General features: G+C 43.9%; 1 protein-coding gene across 2 annotated transcripts in view; it reads left to right on the top strand.

The window, feature by feature from the left end:
• The first annotated feature begins 736 nt into the window (after window positions 1-736).
• The window catches only part of ccdc80 (coiled-coil domain containing 80), a 39,028-nt gene continuing 15,895 nt past the window's right edge, over window positions 737-23,869 (top strand). The window contains exons 1-7 of one of the 2 annotated variants that reach the window (XM_038269717.1): window positions 737-1,563; window positions 1,883-2,083; window positions 4,035-4,385; window positions 4,419-4,519; window positions 9,003-9,320; window positions 12,759-12,915; window positions 19,430-19,566. In XM_038269717.1, the coding sequence (XP_038125645.1) occupies window positions 945-1,563; window positions 1,883-2,083; window positions 4,035-4,385; window positions 4,419-4,519; window positions 9,003-9,320; window positions 12,759-12,915; window positions 19,430-19,566 (1,884 nt within the window). In that variant the 5' untranslated portion in view covers window positions 737-944. Of the gene's footprint in view, window positions 1,564-1,882; window positions 2,084-4,034; window positions 4,520-9,002; window positions 9,321-12,758; window positions 12,916-19,429; window positions 19,567-23,869 lie in introns of both variants that reach the window. The other variant, XM_038269716.1, reaches the window with a different exon arrangement.

Below are 23,869 nucleotides of genomic sequence, written 5' to 3'. Positions count from 1 at the left end.
GTGCAACACTAAAAAACACTTACAATTTATTGAACAGTGTGTACTTATTTCATATTTAAAGTACTTTCAGAAGTTTGAATTCTGAATGTGAGCGGACTTTTCCTGAGAATTCATTAGTTTAAGGTTCAGGTCAAACTGTTTGTTTTACTACCTGCTTTTATTATGCTATAATATTCTCTTCTATTTTATTGTTTCATTCATGTAAAGCCATTTTAATTGTCCTTCTACTGACCTGTGCACCAGATAAACTTTCCTTGAGACATTAAACCTCAAATACCTTTGTGTTGCAAAGGAAAGCTTCTCTCCATGAGTCAGATGTTCAGCTCCTCTCTCATTCTGAGGGAAGCCATGAACTAACCTGATGGATAAAAACGGTCTAAAGAAGCTTCTCAGAGTTTTTGCTTTTTATTCAGTGTTTTACAGTAAAGGGGGGGGAGTGTTTGTAGAGGGGGTTGGTGGCTGCGCGTCCCGGGGCAGCTCCTTATGACGTTGCGTCACCAGGAGTCCGGAGGTCTGTGAGGACGAAGCAGCAAAGCTCCCAGTTTGCCAGAGTGGAGCTGGAGAGAGGCCAAGTTGTTCTGACTGATTCTTCCTTCCTCTGCTAGGCTCATCCTGGAAAAACACAGACCGGAGGATTAAAGCCAAGTTCGGGATTTTAATCGGTTTTAAAGGAACCTAAAAGTGATCTAAAACTTTTCTCTGAGAAAGTTTATCCGTTGTTGTTGGTTGTTTTTTTTTTCTTTCTTTTTTTTTCTTTTTCTTTTTTTGATTGATTATGAATTAATGGGCTCCGGAGCTCCGGATGATCCACCGTTTCCCTACTAGAAGCAAACCAAAGTGTGGATTTACCGCCAGTTCGGGTTCCTCCAGCGGACATGGTCTGTGCGTCTGCCTTCCTGCTCTAAATCATTTCTAAGGAGGAACGTTCACTTAGCGGATCCACGATGAAGGCGCTTATTTGTGTCTGTTTGGTTCTGATGACTCTGCTCACCTGGACCGAAGCCGACAGACAGGCTCTGCTGAAGCGGGTCCAGCTCCACCGGCGCGCACCAAAGAACGGACGGACCCAGCAGCGCGCATCCGCCAAGGAGGGCTTCAGCCGGCGCCTGCGCCCGGGCTTTGGTTCTCCGATCACTATGCGGGGTGCAGGAGAGGCGCAGTCTGACAACGGGGCCCAGGATCCCGTCAGGAGAGGGGGGGCCGGGCAGATTGGCCTGCCGCAGCGGGATGAAGGCGCCCCGGGAGCCAGAGCCCGGATCTCCAGGATGCCGAGCAGCGCGGGTTCACCCAACCTGCTGGCCAGCTTCGCAGGGAAAAACCGAGTCCTGGTGATCTCCGCGCCCCACGAGTCCGACGGCTACTACCGGCTAATGATGTCTCTCCTGAAACCGGACGTGTACTGCGAGCTGGCCGAGAGGCACGTCCAGCAGATAGTGATGTTCCACCAGGAGGGGGAGATGGGGGGCAAGGTGAGGAGGATCACTGCTGAGGGCAAGGTGCTGCAGGAGCCGCTGGACATGGCGCTCATCCCCAGACTCATGAGCTTCCTCAAACTGGAGAAGGGTAAGAGTCAGACAGGAGGGACTGCTGCTCCTCAGGGAAACAAATGCTGGTTTAACAGGTGAACAGGTAAACAGGTGAACAGGCGAACAGCTGCTGGTAAAGCTTCACCTCCCAAACACACCAAAGTGGTGAATTCTTTCAGCCCCCATTTATTGACTTTTCAGACCATATTGACTCAGTTTGCTTATTATTGTTGAGTTTTAGGACATTGGCAGTAAAGAGGCTGGGAAACAAATGATGCCAATTTTTATTTTTATTTTGTGTTTCTAAAAAGTGTTTGATATATATTTCACTCCATCACCCTTCCTTGGACTTGCAGGTAAGTTCGGAATGGTTCTGCTGAAGAAAACCCTGCAGGTGGAGGAGAAGTACCCCTACCCGGTGAGACTGGAGGCCATGTATGAGGTCATTGACCAGTCGCCCATGAGGAAGATGGAGAAGCTGCGCCAGAAGGGTTTCGTGCAGAAGTGTAAAGGAGCAGGTGTAGAGGGTCAGGTAGAGGACATCACGCCTCACACAGGTAAGCGGTAGTCTACGTGTAAAAAAAAAAAAAAAAAAAAAAAAAAAAAAAAGAAGGGGGATGGTGGATTTTTTTGTAAGCATACAGTAAAGAGAATTGGTCCTAGCACTGATCCCTGTGGTACTCCATAGGTAACCTTTGAGCATGAGGAAGATCTGTCATTAACATGAACAAACTGAAATCGATCAGATAGATCAAATTTAAACCAGTCTAGAGCTGTTCCTTTAATTCCAACAAAACATTCAATTATTTCTAAATAATATTCTGATCAACTGTATCAAATGCAGCACTGAGATCCAACAGGACGAGCACAGATACAAGTCCATTATCTGAGGCCATGAGAATATCATTAGTGACTTTCACCAGAGCTGTTTCAGTGCTATGATGAGCTCTAAAGCCAGACTGAAACTCTTCAAAAAGTTCATTATGGTGGAAGTGATCGCAAACTTGTTTGGCAACTACTTTCTCAAGAACTTTAGATCAGAAAGGAAGATTGGATATAGGTCTATAATTGACCAAGGCATCTGGGTCAAGAGACGGTTTCTTAAGCAGAGGTCTAATTCCAGCAACCTTAAAAGCTTTAGGTACATATCCCTGTAACAGAGATAGATTAATCCCATCTAGAATGGAGGAAGAGATCAAAGGGAATACCTCCTTAAATAACCTGGTTGGAACTGGATCTAACATCCAAGTTGAAGGCTTAGATGAAGACAATAATTTTGCTAATTCAGATAGTTCAACTGGATCAAAGCAGTCTAAACCCGGTTCAGATTCCATGACTACCTGAGATGCTGCCCCCCCCCTTCAGAGACAAACCAATCACAGATAGAGTGCTTATGATCTTATTTTTAATAAGATCAATCTTATTTATAAAGAATCCCATAAAATCTTTGCTGCTAAGAGCAGGTGGAATGGACGGTTCAACAGAGCTATGGCTCTGGGTGAGTTTGGCAACTGGTTTAAAAAGAAATCTAGGATTATTCTTATTCTCCTCTATTAATGAGGAGAAGTATGCTGCTCTTGCTTTACAAAGGGTTCTCTTATACAGCAGTAAACTATTTTTCCAGACTAGGAAGGACTCCCGCAGGCCTGTGGAGCGATATTTTCTCACCAGTTTCCTAGCATTTTGCTTCAAAATGCGCAGCTCTGCATTAAACCAAGGAGCAAGCTTTCTATTTTTAACGGTTTTCATTTTCAAAGGAGCTGCGTTGTCTAAGGCAGTACGCAGAGAACTAGCAACCCCATCAACAAAATCATCAACCTGTGAAGGGGAATAAGCTAAGCTTTTGCACTCTGCAGCACTGCTCAGCGACACAGAGGAGAGAGAAAGTGAAGCAGATTCTTTAAAATTTATAACTGCACTATCTATTATCTATTAAAAGTGGTCAGAGAGGACAGAGTTGTGAGGAAATACTGTTATTTCTTCACATTCTATGCCGTATGTCAGCACAAGATCCAAAGTATGAAGATGAGAATGTGTGGGACTATTCACATTTTGAACAAAGCCAATAGTGTCTAAGATAGCATTAAAGGCTGCTCTTAAGCTATCGCCTTCAATGTCAGCATGGATGTTAAAATCTCCCACTATGATGACCCTGTCAGTATTTAACACCCAATCAGGAAGGAACTTCATAAACTAGTCTAAAAATTCAGAGTAAGGACCTGATGGACGATACAAAGTTACAAAAAGAAGAGGTTTTCTTGCTTTGAAATTTGGATCAGGGAAATTACGGGTTAAATGTTCAAAAGAGTTATAGTGTTAACTGCCTTTGGGGTAATCAGTAAGTCAGACTGAAAGATTGTTAAAGATAGAAATCTTCAGTTTAAGTTGAAATCATACAAAGAGTTTAGGCTTTATCATTTGGCCTATCTGGTGGTTTAAATGAATGCCTTTTGGTGTTACAGGACAGTTTAGGTTTATGTTTTTTTGCTCTGCTTGTGTGTTGATTAGCTCCTGATCCATCTGTAGAGGAAAAACCCAAAAAGAAGTTTCTCAGAAAGCCCAAACCAGCCTCAACAACATCTGCTACAACTACCACAACGACTACACGGCCCACGACGACGACAACAACAACAAGACCTACCACCACCACAACAAGACCTACCACCACCACAACCAGACCTACCACCACCACAACCAGAGCCACAACCACCACAACCCGAGCCACAACCACAACTAAACCCACCACCACCACTACAAGAAGATCCACCACCACTACCCAGAGACCAACAAGAGCCCAGCCCACAGCGCTTTGGCTGCCAGCTCCTAGAACTACTTCTGATCCTTACTATGACAACCGCAGAGAGAGGTACCCAGCTAAAACCACCTCAGCTGGAGACAACCGCACTGATAAGGACACCACACACAGCCACAAGTTAGTGCCTGTTTCACATAAGCCCACAAAGGACAAATCCACCAAGAATGAAGCAGAGAAGGTAATACTGATGTTTTCGCTTGGCCTCTCTTCCTTTTATAACCGCACGGTTTACTTCTGGATTGCAGTCCTTCCAATGTTTTAACCCCTTTAGCTTGCAGAGATGTCAGTCACCAGGCTGCTAGTTCGTCAATTTATTCCAAAGAAGTAAAAAAACAATCCGCTGGACTTTGTTTCCAACTTTGAAGACGTTTCACTTCCCATCCAGGAAGCTTTATCAATTCCAAATGTCAGATTTTGGCTTGTTGGCCTGGCTGAACAAATGAGTTGGACTCCTCGCCTAATCAGCCAGGCCAATAATTCCCTTTAACAACCCCCCTTTCAGAGACATAGACAGGTATGGGGCCTTGCAGGCTAACAAAGAAACCAAAAGACCCCCATTCCAAAGGGGGGGACCCATTTGTCCGGTTCAGTTTGCATGTTTTCTAAACAAAACAAGGCTTTGTTGGGCTACTGTATAAAACCTGGAACTAAACGCTTTTCCTGACATTTTGAATTGAAAAATCTTCCTGGATGGGAAGAGAAACGTCTTCAGACAAAGTCCAGTGGATTGTTTTTAATTTTTTTGGAATGACTATGACCTTGATGACTGAGAATCTTCACCAGCAGATTTGTTATGTTTAATTTAGACTCAGATGGAACTGGTAGAAAACAAAAACACAACATTCTTGTTCATCATGTAAACCAGGAACTACAAAGTAGGTGAGTCTCTATCCACATTCTGCATAACTTCAGGACCACCTGTATAATAGTTGTTCCAGCTTTTGCAGCAACCATAACCTTTTAAGCAGAGTACTCCAGTAAACCATTGACAGTAAACCAATGATATGCTCCTTTAAGTTCAACAAAACATGCTCTCCATGGATCTTAATTGTTTGTCAAGAACATTCCACAAATTCTGGACTGAAATCTGCCAATCGATAAACATGACAATGGTTGTTATGGTTCTCCTTTTGGTTGTAGGCGACCTCTTAAGTACCCAAAGTTATTGCTATATATTACTGGATTTGACATCCACTTTAAGCCACTATAGCTAGTGCCATTCTCACTAGGCACCATTGATATACAACGAGTCATGTCAACATATCGGCCTGCTCTAATGCAGAATCCGCTGCATTTGTCACAGAAGCAGTCGTAGCTAATTTCAGCTTATATAATTTTTGAATAAATTATGTCTCAAATTAAAGTTGGGTAAATTGCCGATATGATATCATAGATAGAAATATGTACTCAAAATAAATATGAATCCATAAGCAGTGACAGAACTGTGAATTAAAGTGGTCACAGGCATAAAAATGTGGCTGCAAGTTTGTTTTTAACTGCTGTGATTTTTATATCAGCATTTGTTGGTTTTTGGCCTTGGTGCTGAACTATTGACTAAAAGAGGGGTCATGGGACAACCATGGCTACCAGTAGTAGCCATTCAAACTTTCCCCAATTTCTGTGATGGGCCCTTGGCTGGTTTTTGACTGGTCCTTGGCTGGTCTTTCACTGGTCTTTGACCGGTCCTTGGATGGTCCTTGACTGATCCTTGGCTGGTCTTTCACTGGTCCTTGGCTGGTCCTTTGCTGACCCTTGGCTGGTCTTTGACTGGTCCTTGGTTAGTCCTTGGTTTGTCTTTGACTGGTCCTTAGCTGGTCTTTCACTGGTCTTTGACCAGTCCTTGGCTGGTCCTTGGCTGGTCTTTGACTGGACCTTGGTTAGTCCTTGGTTGGTCTTTGACTGGTCCTTGGCTGGTCTTTCACTGGTCTTTGACCGGTCCTTGGATGGTCCTTGACTGATCCTTGGCTGGTCTTTGACTGGTACTTGGTTAGTCCTTGGTTAGTCTTTGACTGGTCCTTGGCTGATCTTTCACTGGTCTTTGACCGGTCCTTGGATGGTCCTTGACTGATCCTTGGCTGGTCTTTGACTGGTACTTGGTTAGTCCTTGGTTGGTCTTTGTCTGATCCTTGGCTGGTCTTTGACTGGTACTTGGTTAGTCCTTGGTTGGTCTTTGTCTGATCCTTGGCTGGTCTTTCACTGGTATTTGACCGGTCCTTGGATGGTCCTTGACTGATCCTTGGCTGGTCTTTAACCGGTACTTGGTTAGTCCTTGGTTGGTCTTTGACTGGTCCTTGGCTGATCTTCACTGGTCTTTGACCGGTTCTTGGATGTCCTTGGCTGGTCTTTGACTGGTACTTGGTTAGTCCTTGGTTGGTCTTTGTCTGATCCTTGGCTGGTCTTTCACTGGTCTTTGACCGGTCCTTGGATGGTCCTTGACTGATCCTTGGCTGGTCTTTGACTGGTACTTGGTTAGTCCTTGGATGGTCCTTGACTGATCCTTGGCTGGTCTTTGACTGGTACTTGGTTAGTCCTTGGTTGGTCTTTGTCTGATCCTTGGCTTGTCTTTCACTGGTCTTTGACCAGTCCTTGGATGGTCCTTGACTGATCCTTGGCTGGTCCTTGGCTGGTCCCCTATAATTCCTTTTTAAACATCAAATCTTTGTACTAAAATATTCTTTCTGTCATGATTTGTGGACATTAAGATCTAAAGAGAAGCGCCATCTCCTGGTCAGACCCTGTAATTCAGTGAAAGGGTGGAGTCAGAGTAAAAAGGTATGCAAGAGGGGGTCACTGCAGTGGCTGGAAGTTGGATGGGATTTTGCTTGGAGTTGCAGGGAAGTGGACTGCCATTCAACTGGTGTTTGACTGGGAACGGCCATTTTTAAAGGCTGCTACTGCACCTTTTTCAACGGGCTAGTCATTGTCAGCAGCAGAACATTTCCTGGTTCTATAACTGTTCCTGGGGGGGACAGTTATAGCAAAAGGGGCATGACCCAGAGCTTGGATGTGAAAATTATAACCAATCTGTGTAGTTTTTATGGCTCACTCTGTGGGGTATCTGGTGCTTCCTGACTGAAGACAGACCCCGCCCCCTGCTTAGGGGGAGGAGGTGGTCAGAGAGGCAAAGAGACAGGAAGGGGAGAGGATAAGAGAAGAAAAGCTCCGGGCTGCTGTACTTTAATATATATTCATATTGGAGCAGGAGAGACAAAAAACACTGTGTTAGCCTATCCAGCATGACTAGCTTGAAGCATTTATTGCTAAAATGTGAGATATTCTGATTCATTGAGGCCTTCATAAAATCCACTGTTACTCCTATTCAGTGAATTACGGCTCAAAGTGGTTCTTTTGGTTTTAACAGCCGTTTATTGAGGACACATCTTACAAAGTCCCAAAAAAATTCCACCACAACTAAGAAGGGAAAAAAGAAACCCGAATCAGCAAAACAAATATAAAGGTTTACACAAATAAAGTCACAATAAAGATTATTTAAACGTTTTTTATAACGTTTCTGGCCAAACTTCTTGGAAAACAATCCCAGTGATGCAAGTAATTGTGTCAATCAGTCTTTTTCATGGGCAGCAACGTGACATGCAGAACAAAAGATAAGCTCCTCCTTACATTTTAATGTGTTTAACATGAACAACATGACTTTACTGAAAGTTATTTATATATTTATGACGGAACGTTTCATTTTACTACTAGTATGTATGAGCTGTTGTTTTAAACTAAACTTTAAAAATAATTAAATGAGTTGACTCAGATTGCAGCTACATCCTTCAATGAATTCTCATATTTTATCCCTTTATTCCGCCTTTCTTTAACCATCCAAAATCATTTGTTTTACTGTTTTAAATGCTGCATGTTGCTTTTGTTTTTGTATTTTTGCATTTCAGGTCAATTAGATCATCAGAAGTCAAACTTTTAAAGCAGATTCTAAAGGTTTTCTGCTCTTTAAATTCTGACACTGCTTGTGTTTCTGCAGCAGCCCTGACTCAATGCATTGCCATGGCTCCTGTGTGTCATGTGTAACCAATCTAGTATTATATATCAATGGTCAAAGACAAACTCTGCATTCAAACCACTGAGACTAACAGTAATAAAAACAGCCCAGTTTCGAATGTTGCCCAAGCGATCACCTCTAGTTGCTTAATTCAATTCAGTTTATTTATATAGCGCCAAATTCACAACACATGTCATCTCAAGGCACTTTACAGTTCAACCAGATCATACAGTCAAATTGATACAAAGTTTTCTATCTAAGGAAAACCAGTTGATTGCATTGACTCATTGACTCAAATACAATCCCCCACACTAAGCATGCTTGTAGCGACAGTGGAGAGGAAAAACTCCCTTTTAACAGGAAGAAACCTCCAGCAGAACCAGGCTCAGTGTGAGCGGCCATCTGCCGAGGCCGACTGGGGTTCAAGGAGACAGAAGCAGAGATACAAAAAGCAGCTGTAAAAGGCGGCCCCGTCCAGGAAACACACAGCCAGGCTGTGTTAAACGTTAAAGAACGTTCACTGAATATTCACATTTTCTACCACAGAAAAATATTCTTGCTCAAGATCTAAGCAGACTTTTCAGCTTCAAACTGGCTAAATTGTCATTTATCATCGTGGTAAATCTCTGACTGAATAACGGTATATTTATGTATGCAGGTTTCACCTAAAGACTACGAGGACAGCTATGAACCCAGCCCGCCCATTTCAAGCAACCCAGGAGAGACTGAGCCTGCCCCAGACGTCACACCAACCAAAAAAGTCAAACTCAAGCATGACAAGAAGAAAAAGGGAGACAAAAAGAAACTGGAAAAGAAAAGAGGAAAAGCTGGGAAAGAGCAGAGGATCAGGAAAGAGAAGAAACCAAAGTACCCAGAAAAAAAGGACTACCCAAAACCCACAAAGAAGCCAACACCCCCTCCCAAGGGCTCCCTGGCCTCTTTTCTGGACTACTTTGAGAACCGGAGGCGGCTGCTGGTGAGAACATGACACAACATTTACACTATCAGCAAACTACTCTATGTTTCCGTTAAATCACATCTGTGCTGCTGCTCTTTGTGTCAAAAGATTAACTTCACTTCTTAAATTCATTTAATACCCAGTTGTCTCCTAATTTACTCTTTAGTCGTAAGGCTGCTAATATATTTAGAAACAGCAGTTTGAATCGTCTTACAGTAAATGCATGTTTAAATTGGCCTTTATCATCGTTGAGTCGACACTAAAGTCGGACATAAAGAGTGTTTGAAAGGACCGTTAGAACACCCGGTTTATCTGTTTAGCTATTGATTGGATCGTTTGGGGGGAAACATTCCAGTGTTTTATTGTCATTCCACTCTCACAAGTACAGAGCAACGAAATTCACTCTCTGCATTTAACCCATACCCTTGGAGAGCAGTGGGCTGCCATTGTGGGGCGCCCGGGAAGCAGCGTGGGGTTAAGGGTCTTGCTCAGGGACCTAGAATGGTAGCCTGTGTGAGTGGGGCTTGAATTCAGAATCTCAGGATTCCAAGCGCAATACCGTAACCACTAGGCCGCCACTCCCCAAAGCAGGCATTAGCGTGAAGGGTCTTGCCTAAAGCCGGGCATCAACTGTACGATTTTTTTCAACCTTGCACGCAGCTATAACTCAAACTGAAAATCAAACATGTTTGATTTTCTCCCGACCTCATGATTCCGGATGGGGAGGTGGTCATTAGAGGCTGATCGCCCCTCGTTACCCCGGTTCACTACACCACGCACCATCAGGATGACCTTCAGCCTGTTTAAAAAAATCTCACAGGACTGGAAAATCGTCCGAAAAGGGCAAAAAATTGTACAGCGAACGCCGGGCTAAAGGACCCACACTGGCAGCTCATTTCCCCCAGCTGGGATACGATGCGTGATTTATCACTTGAGCTAGCCAGCCGCAAAACGGTCAGTCACTAAGTAAACTGGGAATTCCTGCCCTCTGGGAACTTCTGGCCCCTGGGAACATCTGGCCGCCTGGGAACTCCTGGCCCTCTGGGAACTCCTGACCCCTGGGAACTCCTGGCCCTCTGGGAACTCCTGACCACTGGGAACATCTGGCCGCCTGGGAACTCCTGGCCCCTGGGAACTCCTGGCCCTCTGGGAACTTCTGGCCGCCTGGGAACTCGTAGACCCTGGGGACTCCTGGTCCTCTGGGAACTCCTGACCACTGGGAACTCCTGGCCCCTGGGAACTCCTGGCCCTCTGGGAACTCCTGGCCCTCTGGGAACTCCTGGCCCTCTGGGAACTCCTGACCACTGGGAACATCTGGCCGCCTGGGAACTCCTGGCCCCTGGGAACTCCTGGCCCTCTGGGAACTTCTGGCCGCCTGGGAACTCGTAGACCCTGGGGACTCCTGGTCCTCTGGGAACTCCTGACCACTGGGAACTCCTGGCCCCTGGGAACTCCTGGCCCTCTGGGAACTCCTGGCCCTCTGGGAACTCCTGACCACTGGGAACATCTGGCCACCTGGGAACTCCTGGCCCTCTGGGAACTCCTGGCCCCTGGGAACTCCTGGCCCTCTGGGAACTCCTGGCCCCTGGGAACTCCTGGCCCTCTGGGAACTCCTGGCCCCTGGGAACTCCTGGCCCTCTGGGAACTCCTGACCACTGGGAACTCCTGACCACTGGGAACATCTGGCCGCCTGGGAACTCCTGGCCCCTGGGAACTCCTGGCCCCTGGGAACTCCTGGCCCTCTGGGAACTCCTGGCCCTCTGGGAACTCCTGACCACTGGGAACATCTGGCTGCCTTGGAACTCCTGGCCCCTGGGAACTCCTGGCCCTCTGGGAACTTCTGGCCGCCTGGGAACTCCTGGCCCCTGGGAACTCCTGGCCCTCTGGGAACTTCTGGCCGCCTGGGAACTCCTAGACCCTGGGGACTCCTGGTCCTCTGGGAACTCCTGACCACTGGGAACTCCTGGCCCCTGGGAACTCCTGGCCCTCTGGGAACTCCTGACCACTGGGAACATCTGGCCGCCTGGGAACTCCTGGCCCCTGGGAACTCCTGGCCCCTGGGAACTCCTGGCCCTCTGGGAACATCTGGCCGCCTGGAAACTTCTGGCCGCTTGGGAACTCCTAGACCCTGGGGACTCCTGGCCCCTGGGGACTCCTGGTCCTCTGGGAACTCCTGACCACTGGGAACATCTGGCCGCCTGGGAACTCCTGGCCCCTGGGAACTCCTGGCCCCTGGGAACTCCTGGCCCTCTGGGAACTTCTGGCCGCCTGGGAACTCCTGGCCCTCTGGGAATTCCTGGCCCCTGGGAACTCCTGGCCCTCTGGAAGCTTCTGGCCGCTTGGGAACTCCTAGACCCTGGGGACTCATCGCCCCCTGGGAACTACTGGCTATCTGGGAACTCCTCTGGGGTCGGTCGGGGGATGGGGGGGTGTAATTTATTGAATTCTCTGAATCGGGGCAGCATGTGTGAAATTTCTGATCTTTAACCCTATATCTATTTTAGTCTTTCTATTGAAATATTTGTTCATTCTAAACAATGAAATGTTTAGAATGAACAAAAGTAAAAACATTAGAAACCTAAGAAGTGAAATTTCTACTTTTCTACATCACTTTTCATTTTGTTTTTTTACCCCAAATTTCTTTGAAAAGAGTTTTTAAATCTCAGGCTTAAAAGATAAAGTTAAAATAAAAATAATTGATCACCAGGCGTTAGCTTGGAGGTGAATCACCTTCTGCTCATTAAAACTTGATCTGTTTCAGGCAGACATTAACATTTGATCCTGGTTGGAGTTTGCAGGAGAGAAAAGTTGGTCTGTTAGCATTAAACTGCAAGTCTACTGAACTTGGAACCAAATACCAGACAAATTTACCATTAGGCAATACTAGGCAGTATTACCCCAACCCCCAGCTGGAGCAAAATTAGAAAGAGAAAAAGGAAATGTGTGAAGAAACTTCCTTTGCTGACTTTAGCAGTTTGGTTCCAGTTGTTGGGAGCAGCTTATTGGATCCCTGCTGGTTCCTGATGTTATTATTCTTATTATTACTGTCATTATTATAAAGAGCAGCTCCAACCAGGCGGAGCAGGAAACCAGAACCTTCCACCAACATTTCCCTGAGCAGGAAACGCCTCTCTGCGCTCTGGGATGAAATCATTCCCTCTTTTTGGATTTCTGAGCCTCCGTTTCTTCCCAGTAACTGTGAAGCTTTGCGTAACGCTGAGCGTGAGGCTCTGTGCTTCAGGTCAGGCGGCGAGGCCAAGCGCTAACAGACCACATGTCTCTGGTTTGGAGCCAGCGCAGATTCCTTATTGCAACTTTGCTCCCAGTTGGCTGGGAAAACATTCCCATCCACTTCCTGCAGGTTAAAGTAAACATCACCTCTGCAGCTCGGTGGGAGGGGCGTTTTATGGCACATAGCTGATACCCTAACCCCCAAATGTTCCTCCTCTCCTGCAGCTCATTACCTCCCCCGGTGAGGAGAGCAGGATGTATGTCCAGCAGAGGGATGAGTACCTGGAGTCGGTGTGTGAGATGGCCATCAGGAAGGTTTCCATCATCACCATCTTTGGCTCCCTGACCAACTCCACCATGAAGATCGACCACTACCAGATAGGTGAGCTCTCTGCTTCAGCCAAGGTCACCTTACGTTGATAAGGTTTTATCATGAAGGAGAACTTCTGCCGCTGCGGGTTGTCCTGTGTTTAGATCTTCTGTCTCCAGCGGGGCCTCCTCACAGCTCAGGGTCTGAAGGTAGGAGCAAACGATCCCACATCCTCACAGCTCAGGGTCTGAAGGTAGGAGCAAACGATCCCACATCCTCACAGCTCAGGGTCTGAAGGTAGGAGCAAACGATCCCACATACTTCGTATTTAGCAGGTAGCCAAAAAGCTCCGTCTGCAGAGAGAACAACCTTTACAGCGTCTGTAGTTTTAGGAGTTTGTGAATAGAGGTTATGGAGAACATCTGACCTGTTTCTCTGGACTTCCAGGGCTAACTCTATCTCTGCCCTGTGGGACTAACTAAGCTTAAAACCCTAATCCTGCTTTAAACTCCTCCCCCTCCTGTCGCCTGTCTCTCCTGCTTCATACACTGCAAAAAATTAGAAATCTAAAGTCATTTTTTCTTAAATTAAGTGGATTTTGTCTTGGACTGAAGAGGTAAGTGAGACACTTTTCCAATGGAAAAAGAAAATGTACATTTAAAATAAGAAAAATCGGTCACATTGTCTTATTTCAAGTGTATTTCATCTAATTATCTAATTTTAAGCATAAATACACTTAATTTAGGGAAATCTTTATTTATTTCTGGATTGATTTTGCATTGTAGAAATATGTAAACATTTCTTAAATGAAGTGTATGTGCCCTTAATTGGAGTTAGTAAATTAAATTATCTGCCAATCAAATGAGTTTGTTTAGCTTTAAACTAAGATAATTAGATGATCTGCACTTAAAATAAGAGACTGCTGATGTTTTTTTCCTATTTTAAATGTGAATTGTCTTATTTAATTGATAAAGTGTCTCACTCACCCCCCCATTCAAGAAAAAAATCACTTAATTTAAGGAATTTAACTTACTCAGATTTACATTTTTTGCAGTGTAAAAATGTCTTAATCCGGGCGTCTGCTGTACGATTTTTTGCCCTTTTCGTGCCGATTTTTGAATCGTGCGATAATTTTTCGATGGGGCCAACATTCAGCCTGATGGTGCGTGGTGTAGCATACAGGGGGTAACGAGGGGCGATCGGCCTCTAACGACCGCCTCCCCATCAGGAATCGTAAGGTTGGGAAAAAATTAAACATGTTTGAAATTCAGTCGGCCGTCTTAAGGTGGTCGTGGGCAAATAAGGATTCTTCTTCTTCCTGTGAGAGGAAAACCCAGCAGCATTGCAGGGGTGCGATAAAATGGAGTTCTTTCTGTCAAACTGTCAGACCGTAGTAGCCACGTTAGCTCAGCCATGTCTTTGTCCAAATACGTCGTCTCCTTTTCTCTTTAGGGCTTTCAGCACTAAATTGCCCAAATATCCAAGGCAGCGCGTTTCACTCTAGTGAGCTTCATGTTCCTCTGCTACTGGTTTGGTTTCCAGATCGACGAGTCCGAGTAGCGCCATCTCACTGCGGAGCTGAGTCCCACCTGGTTTATAGACGTACAGCGTGAGCAGGTAGATCGCATCAGAGCGTCGCAGTTTGAGAATAAACATCCTGAGCAGTGAACTTTTAAACTCTGCGGTTTCATCGTACAGTTTGAGCTGCAGCTTCGTAAAATGATTGAAAAAATCCTTCAGTTTGCCCGGCCAAAGGCGGGTTATTGTCCCTCAGCAGCGTGTCGCAGGTATGTTTGATTTCTGCCCTATATTGAAGTGTGGTCTGCGCTATGTTATTCCACGCCACAACGCCAGAGGGCCAATCAGGAACTAGCTGTGGGTCTAGATACGCCCGAGGCGGTGAGGAAGTGGGGGGGCAAGTCTGTGCAACAACAGAAGGAAATGATGGCCAAAAAGAGTGGGGATCCTGGGTGTTCAAAACCTTGGACCCAATATTCAAAAACAGACAGATCTGGATAGTTCAAAACTAGACTTTATTTAACACTCAGTATGGCTGCTCGTCAGCTGGGGTGGATAAACCGGATCCTATGTGGGAACAGAAACTCAGGTCAGTGACTAATAAGGGTTGATAACAATTAAGAGAAAATAGTCACTGACCTGTTTCTGAGTGAAGCTGAAGCCAGCCGAGGGGCAACAGAGTCCTGAAGGGAATGTCCAAAGCTATGTCGAAGCAGAACCAAGTTCAGAGACCAGAGGATCAGAAAGCCGATGAGGTACAGAAGGGGAATCCAAGTCGATGTCAGAAAAACAGTCCAAGTTTGGTGAGCCAGGTTAATCCAAGAATCAGTCCAGAACAGAGCGGATTAAAGAGCAGACTAGGGCAAAGCAAAACTCGGATCCACAGGACAGAAACAGGTCACATTTAGATAATCAGAAAAACAAACAGAAGGCTAGAGTTACTCACACAAAACAGCTTGAGTATTCTGGCACTGGTAGCTGGAAAACACACAGCATACATAGGAGCTGAAAACAGGTGGATCAGATAAGCAGTAATGAGAAACTGGGCGGAGTTAAAGAGGTGAGTGGAAGGAGCAATCAGGCCAGCCATCAGTGCCAGGATCATGACACAGGGGGAAAAGGGTCCCAGCGTTCTGGCGCGCCTCGCTCTGCTAGCTGCTCCATCTTCAACAGTCGTTTTCCACAATGGCGGCCAGACAAACAAAACAAGCCGGTAAGGAACCAACCAGGAAATACGCATAGAGTAGAGCGGATGGAGATCTAACAGATCAGAGGCCTCCTGTCTGCGGTCACCTATGATTTTGGAGGTGCAGCAGAGTGTCTGTGGAAGGGGCGGGGCATATATCTGTGTTAAATGCGACACACATGCAGGCGACCTGGTTTCTGAGCATAAACCAGCCTGTAAGTAAGTAGGTAGTTGTGGGTTTGTTGCTTGGTTTGCTAAATAGATTAAAGTGCGTCAGTGTAATTACACCAGGTTACAGTGCAGTGGCAGAGTAAAGTCTGATGGCAGCAGAGATGAGTGACCTTCAGTAGCCCTCCTTTTTAAAGTGTATTAATCCTTAATCTGAGCAGGTTAATAAGATGATTGCCAGTGGAATTAAAATTTCCACTCTTAATATAAGATAATTAGATAAAATGCACTTCAAAGAAAACAGAGCAATTGATTTTTCTTATTTTAAATGTAAATTGTCTTGTTCCATTGGCAAATAGTCTCACTTACCTCCTCAATAAAAAAAAAAAAGTCTTATTTAGATTGTAATTTTTTGCAGTGTAATGCTGGTTCCTCTCTGCTCTCTAGCAAACCTCTGAGGCCAGAAACAGAACAGCTAATCCGGTTTCTCCTGAAGGCACTTCGGCTGTTTTAAACTGCAGCTTTTAAAGCTAAATCTGCTGCTAAAGTTTTCATTGAAGATCTCATGTTTCAAAGCAACTCTTTGATTCTTCGTGGTCTGCAGCGGTCTGCGGCGGCGGGCTGTCAGAGGATCTGATCTTGGCAGCAGGTTGTTGTTTGGAGGTCAGATGTTAGAAGCAGCAGTTCCAGGAGGAGAAGTAAACTCCATGAGGGATCCGGTCTATCCGATCCCATCCAGGCATCATTCCAAACAGCTGGGTGACAAACACACAGCATCATCCCGGCGTTATAAGGCTGCTCACACTTTGCTTTAAAGAGGAACAGTCCAGCTTGGGTTTTATTTAGGGCTGGAAATTCCAGACTAGTCAGAGTCGGTCAGTTTGGGTTTTTTCCTGAGAAGCAAAGTCACTTTATGAGTCTGACTCTCCTCGTGTCAGGGAGGTTTCATCCAGATGGAATGCTGGAAAAACGGCTGGGATATGACAACCGCCACAAACCCCCCCACCCCCCCAACCCCCGCTCGCCTCCGCCGCTGATTCAGCTCAGCTACGCTCGTCATTCCACCTCCAGGCTGGGTTTCAATGTCACATGTTCTCGAAACCTCCATCCAGGGGGGGGGGAGGTTACCATAAAACTGTCCACTATATTGGATCAGTCCATTTGCTGCACATGTTCAGAAAGGTCCAAACAGACAGCAGCAAACCATTTGAAAACAAACCATGCAAAGAGCAGTGTTGCCAACTTAGCGCTTTAGTCGCTATATTTAGCCACTTTTCAGACCCCTCTAGCACTTTGATTTCTAAAAAGCTCCTAGCGCCAAATCTAGAGACTTTTTTCTGCTACTGGAGACTTTGGAGACAACATCTAAAAGCAGCGAACTCTGCTCTCCAGAGCCAGTAGATTGGTAACCCCGCCTCCTGCTCTCCTCTATCTTGTCTGCTGTCATGATTCATGCAGCTATTATTTCATCCAAATGAAAAATGGAGAACAGATAAGCAGATCATGGCTTGTCTACAGTGAAAAGAAGGACTGGGTTATTTACTTTGGCCTTTTTGGAAACACAGGAAGGAGCAATCAGCTAAGTGAGCTTAGTGCTTGGAAAAAATCTTTCATTCCTTTAGAGACAGCATGAAAAGTCAGCTGAGTACAAAACATAGAGAGGAAAACAAGAAGAAAAGGGACAATTGAATTTAATTTTGATTAAAGGCTTCAACGTCTCGGTCCTGAAGCAGCGCCAGCTGCAGCTTCGCTCATCAGGAGCATCCAGAGGTTTACTCTGCAGCAGCTGCTTTGCTGTCCCAACATTTTAAAATATTTGACTGTAATCTGAGTTACATTGCTGTTAAAAACGCGCGTCACATAACAACTAAAAGCCTCTGCATATTTTGAGGGGTTGAACCGCCCTCGGTGCAAACGATGAATAAATAAAGTTTGCATGTCTGAGAGTGAATCAAGTTATGACTCCAGCTGCTCTATGGAGGCTTTAAAGATTGTTAGAGAAAAAGATTTTGCTGCAGACTCTTGGAGGATTCTGTCATGCTCCATCGATGTAAAGCACCAGTTAATCTCAGACTCCACTATTTGAAAACAAAATTGCACAGAATATTCCCCTCAATGGTCCGCTGATGGCTCCTGGACACTTCTCTTCTGGTCATTCCAAAAAAATAAAGTTAAAAAAAATCCTCTGGACTTGTTTCCAAGTTTGAAGACGTTTCTCTTCCATCCAGGAAGATTTTTCAATTAAAAATGTCAGAAAATCCAGGTTTTATCCAGCAGCCCAACAAAGGATGTTTTTTTAAATAATTTTTTGGAATGACTGAGATCCTCACCAGCATCTGTTCTGGTTCAGGCCCCAGGCTCTTCCAATATGGCTGCCACATTTCCAAATGGTTTTCTGCACATTGATTCCAGACCCCCAGATTATCTGGACACTCTCCATCACTTTGGACCTACTATCCAAACCACTGTGGCCTATGGGATGTATATAGCTAAAGAATTGATATTAAAATTGTGGAAAACTGACAAGTTTCTTCAGTTTATAATGTGGGAAGTGATTTTACTGCGATGTTTCATCTGGAGAAACTGGGGTACGATGTTAGTAGTGTCAGTGTAAATGGTAATCAGTGCATTTTAACCATTACTTAGATAATTTCCCTGACTTGTGTGTGTTTTTTTCTCTTTTCCTCACACTGGAAAAATGATCTAGAAATAAGTTAAAAAAAATTCTTAAATTAAGTGTATTTACCCTTGATTTGAGAAGGTAAAATGAATAGTTTGTCAATGGAATGAGTATTTTTACTCTTAAAATAAGAAAATTAGATATTATGCACTTGAAAAAAGACAATGAAGTTATGTTCTCTTATTTACACTGGAAAAACGATCTAGAAATAAGTAAAAATGTCTTAAATTAAGTGTATTTCCCCTTAATTTGAGTAGGTAAATGAGATAGTTTGCCAATGGAATGAGTATTCTTAGTCTGATAAATAAGATAATTAGATAATATACACTTGAAATTAAACAATACTAATCTGTTTTCTCATTCTAAGTGTAAATTGTCCTGTTCCATTGGCAAAATGCCTCTTTTATTTCCTCAATCCAAGAGCAAATGCTCTTATTTTAAGAAAATCTTATCTAGATTTTGAATTATTTCAGTGCAGTTTTTATATTTATTGTTATATTGGTAAGAGTATATTTTGTTTCTTATTTGTTATTATGTTTATGCTTCCTACTCTTGGGTACGATTTATAATGTACGAATACGATGTTCTATTCTTAAAACTTAATAAACATACAGTACATACATATATATATATATATATATATATATATATATATATATATATATATATATATATATATATATATATATATATATATATATATATATATATAAGAATATTTTTAAAGAGCATTAGAGGCCAAACAGGATCAGAGCAGACGGGTCAGAAGGAAAACCAGTTTCTTTGTTCAGTCCACCTTTTTGATCTCAGTAGAGATTAGCCTTAGAGCTGCAGCTTCTGTTTGACGTTGATCTAAAAAGGAGGACTGAATGCAAAGCATTTCGACATTTGAAAAGTTTGTTATTTGCTTCAACTTTACTTTTACGTCTGATCTTTGTTTTCTGGGACATAGAATCCCATTTAAATCCTCTGAGGTGAGGAGTTGCAACCTGAATAGATGAAAGGTTCACAGAAGCTAATTTCTCTTCCTGCAGAAAAGGACAAACCTATGAAGGGTCTCCGCCAGGAGGACCTGGTGAACCAGGACCTGATCACGGAGCTGAGGAAGGAGTTCGGGATGACGTACGACGAGTTCTACATGGTCCTCACTGACACAGACATGAGAGTCAAGGTAGGGACCAGCTATGGAATGACCGAGTATACTGCGCTAAAAAGCTTTCCAAAAAATCCCATGTAAGGTAATAATGAATAAATAAAGGGAATGAACACGTCATTGTCCCAAAGGAAATTTGTCTCGGGTACAGACTGTGGCTGCTACATAGTCCAAACTATGTGTCACACAGCAGGGGTCGGCATCCCAAACTGCTCAAAGAGTCAAATTGGACCAAAAAAAATTTAAAAATCTGTCTGGAGCCGCAAAAATGTAAAAGTCTTCTATCAGCCTCGTCTGGCAACACAGCCTCTAAGTTTATTAGCCCACTTTAATAAAGGACTACATGGGCTTAAATATATAATTCTATTCAGTTTATTTCTATAGCTCCAATTCACATCAGGTCATCTCAGGTCACTTTCCAGTTCACCAGATCATCCAGTCAGATTGATTCAAAGTTTTCTATCTAAGGAAAACCAGCTGATTGCATCGACTCATTGACTCTTCAGCAATCCCTCACACTAAGCATGCTTGTAGCGACAGTGGAGAGGAAAAGCTCCCTTTGAACAGGAAGAAACCTCCAGCAGAACCAGGCTCAGTGTGAGCGGCCATCTGCTGAGGCCCACTGGGGTTCAAGGAGACAGAAGCAGACATAGAAAAAGAAGCATAGATACAAAAGGCAACTGTCAACCAGCTCCACAGGCGGCCCCGTCCAGGAAACACACAGCCAGGCAGACGAGCTCCGAGCCAGCTCCCATGTCAGAGGATGAAGAGAGCACATCCAGTTAGTCACAGTCAGAGAAACAGGACCACACTGGAAAACATAATATAATAAACATTCATGATTAAATGCTTATCCTGGAGCAAATGTCATGTGACTCTGCTGAACCATATTTAGTGCTTTTAGTAGCATGAGGTGAGGGAGGAGCGGTGGACGCTCTCACCGCGGGGAGTTCACCTCTCGCTGCTTCATTGCGCCGTTTATTTGCATTAGGTTTTGTTGCATTGATGAAATTATAGAAACAGGATTAAGGAATCTTTCTATAATGGATGTGTTTCTGTTTGGAGGAACAAGCAGGAACTGACTTCCATCAGAGCAGAGCAGAGTCTCTAACCCTGAAATCCCACATCCTCCGTCACCAGCGCTCCTTGGTCTTATTTTTTATTTTGAGGATTTGGGGGAAAATGGAAGAAAGTTCCATCCCTCCTAATGACTCTTTTTATTATTTCAAAGCAAACATGCAGGCAATCCTTCCTCATTGGAAATGAAAGCAAATGATTTGCTCCATTCTTCTTTGAATCCTCTGTTCTCATCAGCTACACTATATTGCCAAAAGTATTTGCTCACCTGCCTTGACTCACATATGAGCTTAAGTGACATCCCGTTCCTAATCCATAGGGTTCAATATGACGTCGGTCCACCCTTTGCAGCTAGAACAGCTTCAACTCTTCTGGGAAGGCTGTCCACAAGGTTTAGGAGTGTGTTTATGGGAATTTTTGACCATTGTTCCAGAAGCGCATTTGTGAGGTCGCACACTGATGTTGGACGAGAAAGCCTGGCTCTCAGTCTCCGCTCTAATTCATCCCAAAGGTGTTCTATCGAGTTGAGGTCAGGACTCTGTGCAGGCCAGTCAAGTTCATCCACACCAGACTCTGTCATCCATGTCTTTATGGACCTTGCTTTGTGCACTGGTGCACAGTCATGTTGGAAGAGGAAGGGGCCAGCTCCAAACTGTTCCCACAAAGTTGGGAGCATGGAATTGTCCAAAATGTCTTTGTATGCTGAAGCATTCAGAGTTCCTTTCACTGGAACTAAGGGGCCAAGCCCAGCTCCTGAAAAACAACCCCACACCATAATCCCCCCTCCAACAAACTTTACACTTGGCACAATGCAGTCAGACAAGTACCGTTCTCCTGGCAACCGCCAAACCCAGACCCGTCCATCAGATTGCCAGATGGAGAAGCGCGATTCGTCACTCCAGAGAACGCGTCTCCACTGCTCTAGAGTCCAGTGGCGGCGTGCTTTACACCACCGCATCCGACGCTTTGCATTGCACTTGGTGATGTATGGCTTGGATGCAGCTGCTCGACCATGGAAACCCATTCCATGAAGCTCTCTGCGCACTGTTCTTGAGCTAATCTGAAGGCCACATGAAGTTTGGAGGTCTGTAGTGATTGACTCTGCAGAAAGTTGGCGACCTCTTCGCACTATGCGCGTCAGCATCCGCTGACCCCGCTCCGTCAGTTTACGTGGCCTACCACTTCGTGGCTGAGTTGCTGTCGTTCCCAAACACTTCCATTTTCTTATAATACAGCTGACAGTTGACTGTGGAATATTTAGGAGCGAGGAAATTTCACGACTGGATTTGTTGCACAGGTGGCATCCTATCACAGTTCCACGCTGGAATTCACTGAGCTCCTGAGAGCGACCCATTCTTTCACAAATGTTTGTAAAAACAGTCTGCATGCCTAGGTGCTTGAATTTATACACCTGTGGCCATGGAAGTGATTGGAACACCTGATTCCAATAATTTGGATGGGTGAGCAAATACTTTTGGCAATATAGTGTATCTTCCTTTTTTACATGGAGACCCCCCCATGGCTTTGTTTACAGCAGCCACCTGCCTGGCACCGTGCTGCGCTGAAACCTGCTGCTAAAATTCATTGTTTAAATTTAATTATTATACACATTTTACAGCATTGGACACATAATTAATGTTTGTTTGACCTCCTGAACACCATATTAAAACAAAAAAATACTTTTTGTATTTTCATACATTTTTGAAAAAGCTTCAGGGAGCCTGCACTGGAAAAACAATCTAGAAATAAGTTAACATTTCCTAAATTAAGTGTATTTACCCTTAATTTGAGTAGGTAAGTTAGATAGTTTGCCAATAGGAAAAGTATTGTTACTCTAAAAATAAGATCATTAGATAATATACACTTTAAATAAGAAAACACAATTGCATTGTCTAATTTTAAGTGTAAATCGTCTTGTTCCATTGGCAAAATGTCTCTTTTACCTCCTCAATCCAAGAACAAATGCACTTATTTTAAGAAAAAATGACTGATCTAGAATTGGATTTTTTCCAGTGTGGAGGGGGCGCTAAAGAGCCGCGGGTTGCTGACCCCTGCACTACATTAAAACATGAAAACACTACTATAGTGCAGAGTTTAAATGAAAATCTCTTTTCCTTAAAGGAGCTGCAGCTGAGAATATTTGATCAGAACGAATCGTTTTTAGAAGCTTTCTGCCTCGGTCCTTCAAATGGCCCAAATTATTAGTCAGGTGTAAAAACTAAATTGAAGAACAGCAGCAATAACCGATTGAGTTGGTTTTGTGCATTTTCAAGGGAGGGATTTTGTTTAGATTTTTAATCACGCTAACATTAAGGTGTGATTAAATGGTGTTGATCATTGATTAGTCCCCAGAGAGGCTCTGCTGCGGTGAAGAGGGTTCCAGGGAGAGTAGAAAGTCTGAGGTTAGTTGAAGGACAATAGAGAAGCTCTGAGAGTAAAGCTCTGCAGCGCAGCCTGCAACCATGATTATTAAGGTATTTTCTGTTACATCTCTTTGGTTTCTGGAGGTTTTTGCTTGAATTAACAGAATTATCTTTTATGTTTTTTTTTTTATTGTTTTTTTTTTTGGCAGGTTATGGAGTTTCACTGCCAATCGTTTGCTTCGTACAAACATAAAAAATCGCGTTTTTCTCCTAATTTACTGTATAAACTTGATTCAGAAAGATGTTGTCAACTGAAAACATGTCATCTTATCTTCGCTTCTCCTCAGATATATATTTTTTTCTTATCTTCAGATTAGGGCTGCAACCATTATTGATTCATCAGTCGATTATTTTTTTCATTAATCATTTTATAATCAGATAGCAACAGGTTTCTTTTTTTTTTTTTTTACCAAAAAAGTTGTTTTGCAAAAGATTATTTTAAAAATTAAACCAGGTGAAACTCAAACTTTTCCACTTGAGGAGTTCTGGATAGAGAATATTGACAGACAAAAACTTTTTTTTTAAATCTTAAAGTCGTAGGGAAATTATATTTAAATGTTAAAATCATTCTGGCTTAAAGCTGAAGTCTGTAAGTTTTTAAAAATCACTTTTTTGTCATATTGGCTAAAACTGTCCCTATGCCCAGACAGCGGTACATGTGATATGTAACCTGTGAAAAAAACAGCTTCAATTGGTACCGCCTACTGCCTGTATTTCAATCTGGAAAGAATAATTCGGGACGAGACAAAACAACCAATCACAGCCAGAGGAGCATCTGATGGAGTGTCAATCACAGCTCACACACGCTGAATCCCGCCCTC

Source organism: Cyprinodon tularosa, unplaced genomic scaffold (assembly GCF_016077235.1).
Source record: "Cyprinodon tularosa strain WSP-4 unplaced genomic scaffold, ASM1607723v1 ctg737, whole genome shotgun sequence".
NCBI lineage: Eukaryota > Metazoa > Chordata > Actinopteri > Cyprinodontiformes > Cyprinodontidae > Cyprinodon > Cyprinodon tularosa.
The sequence above is the reverse complement of the archived record's forward strand: the minus strand, read 5'-3'. Positions and strand labels throughout refer to the sequence as shown.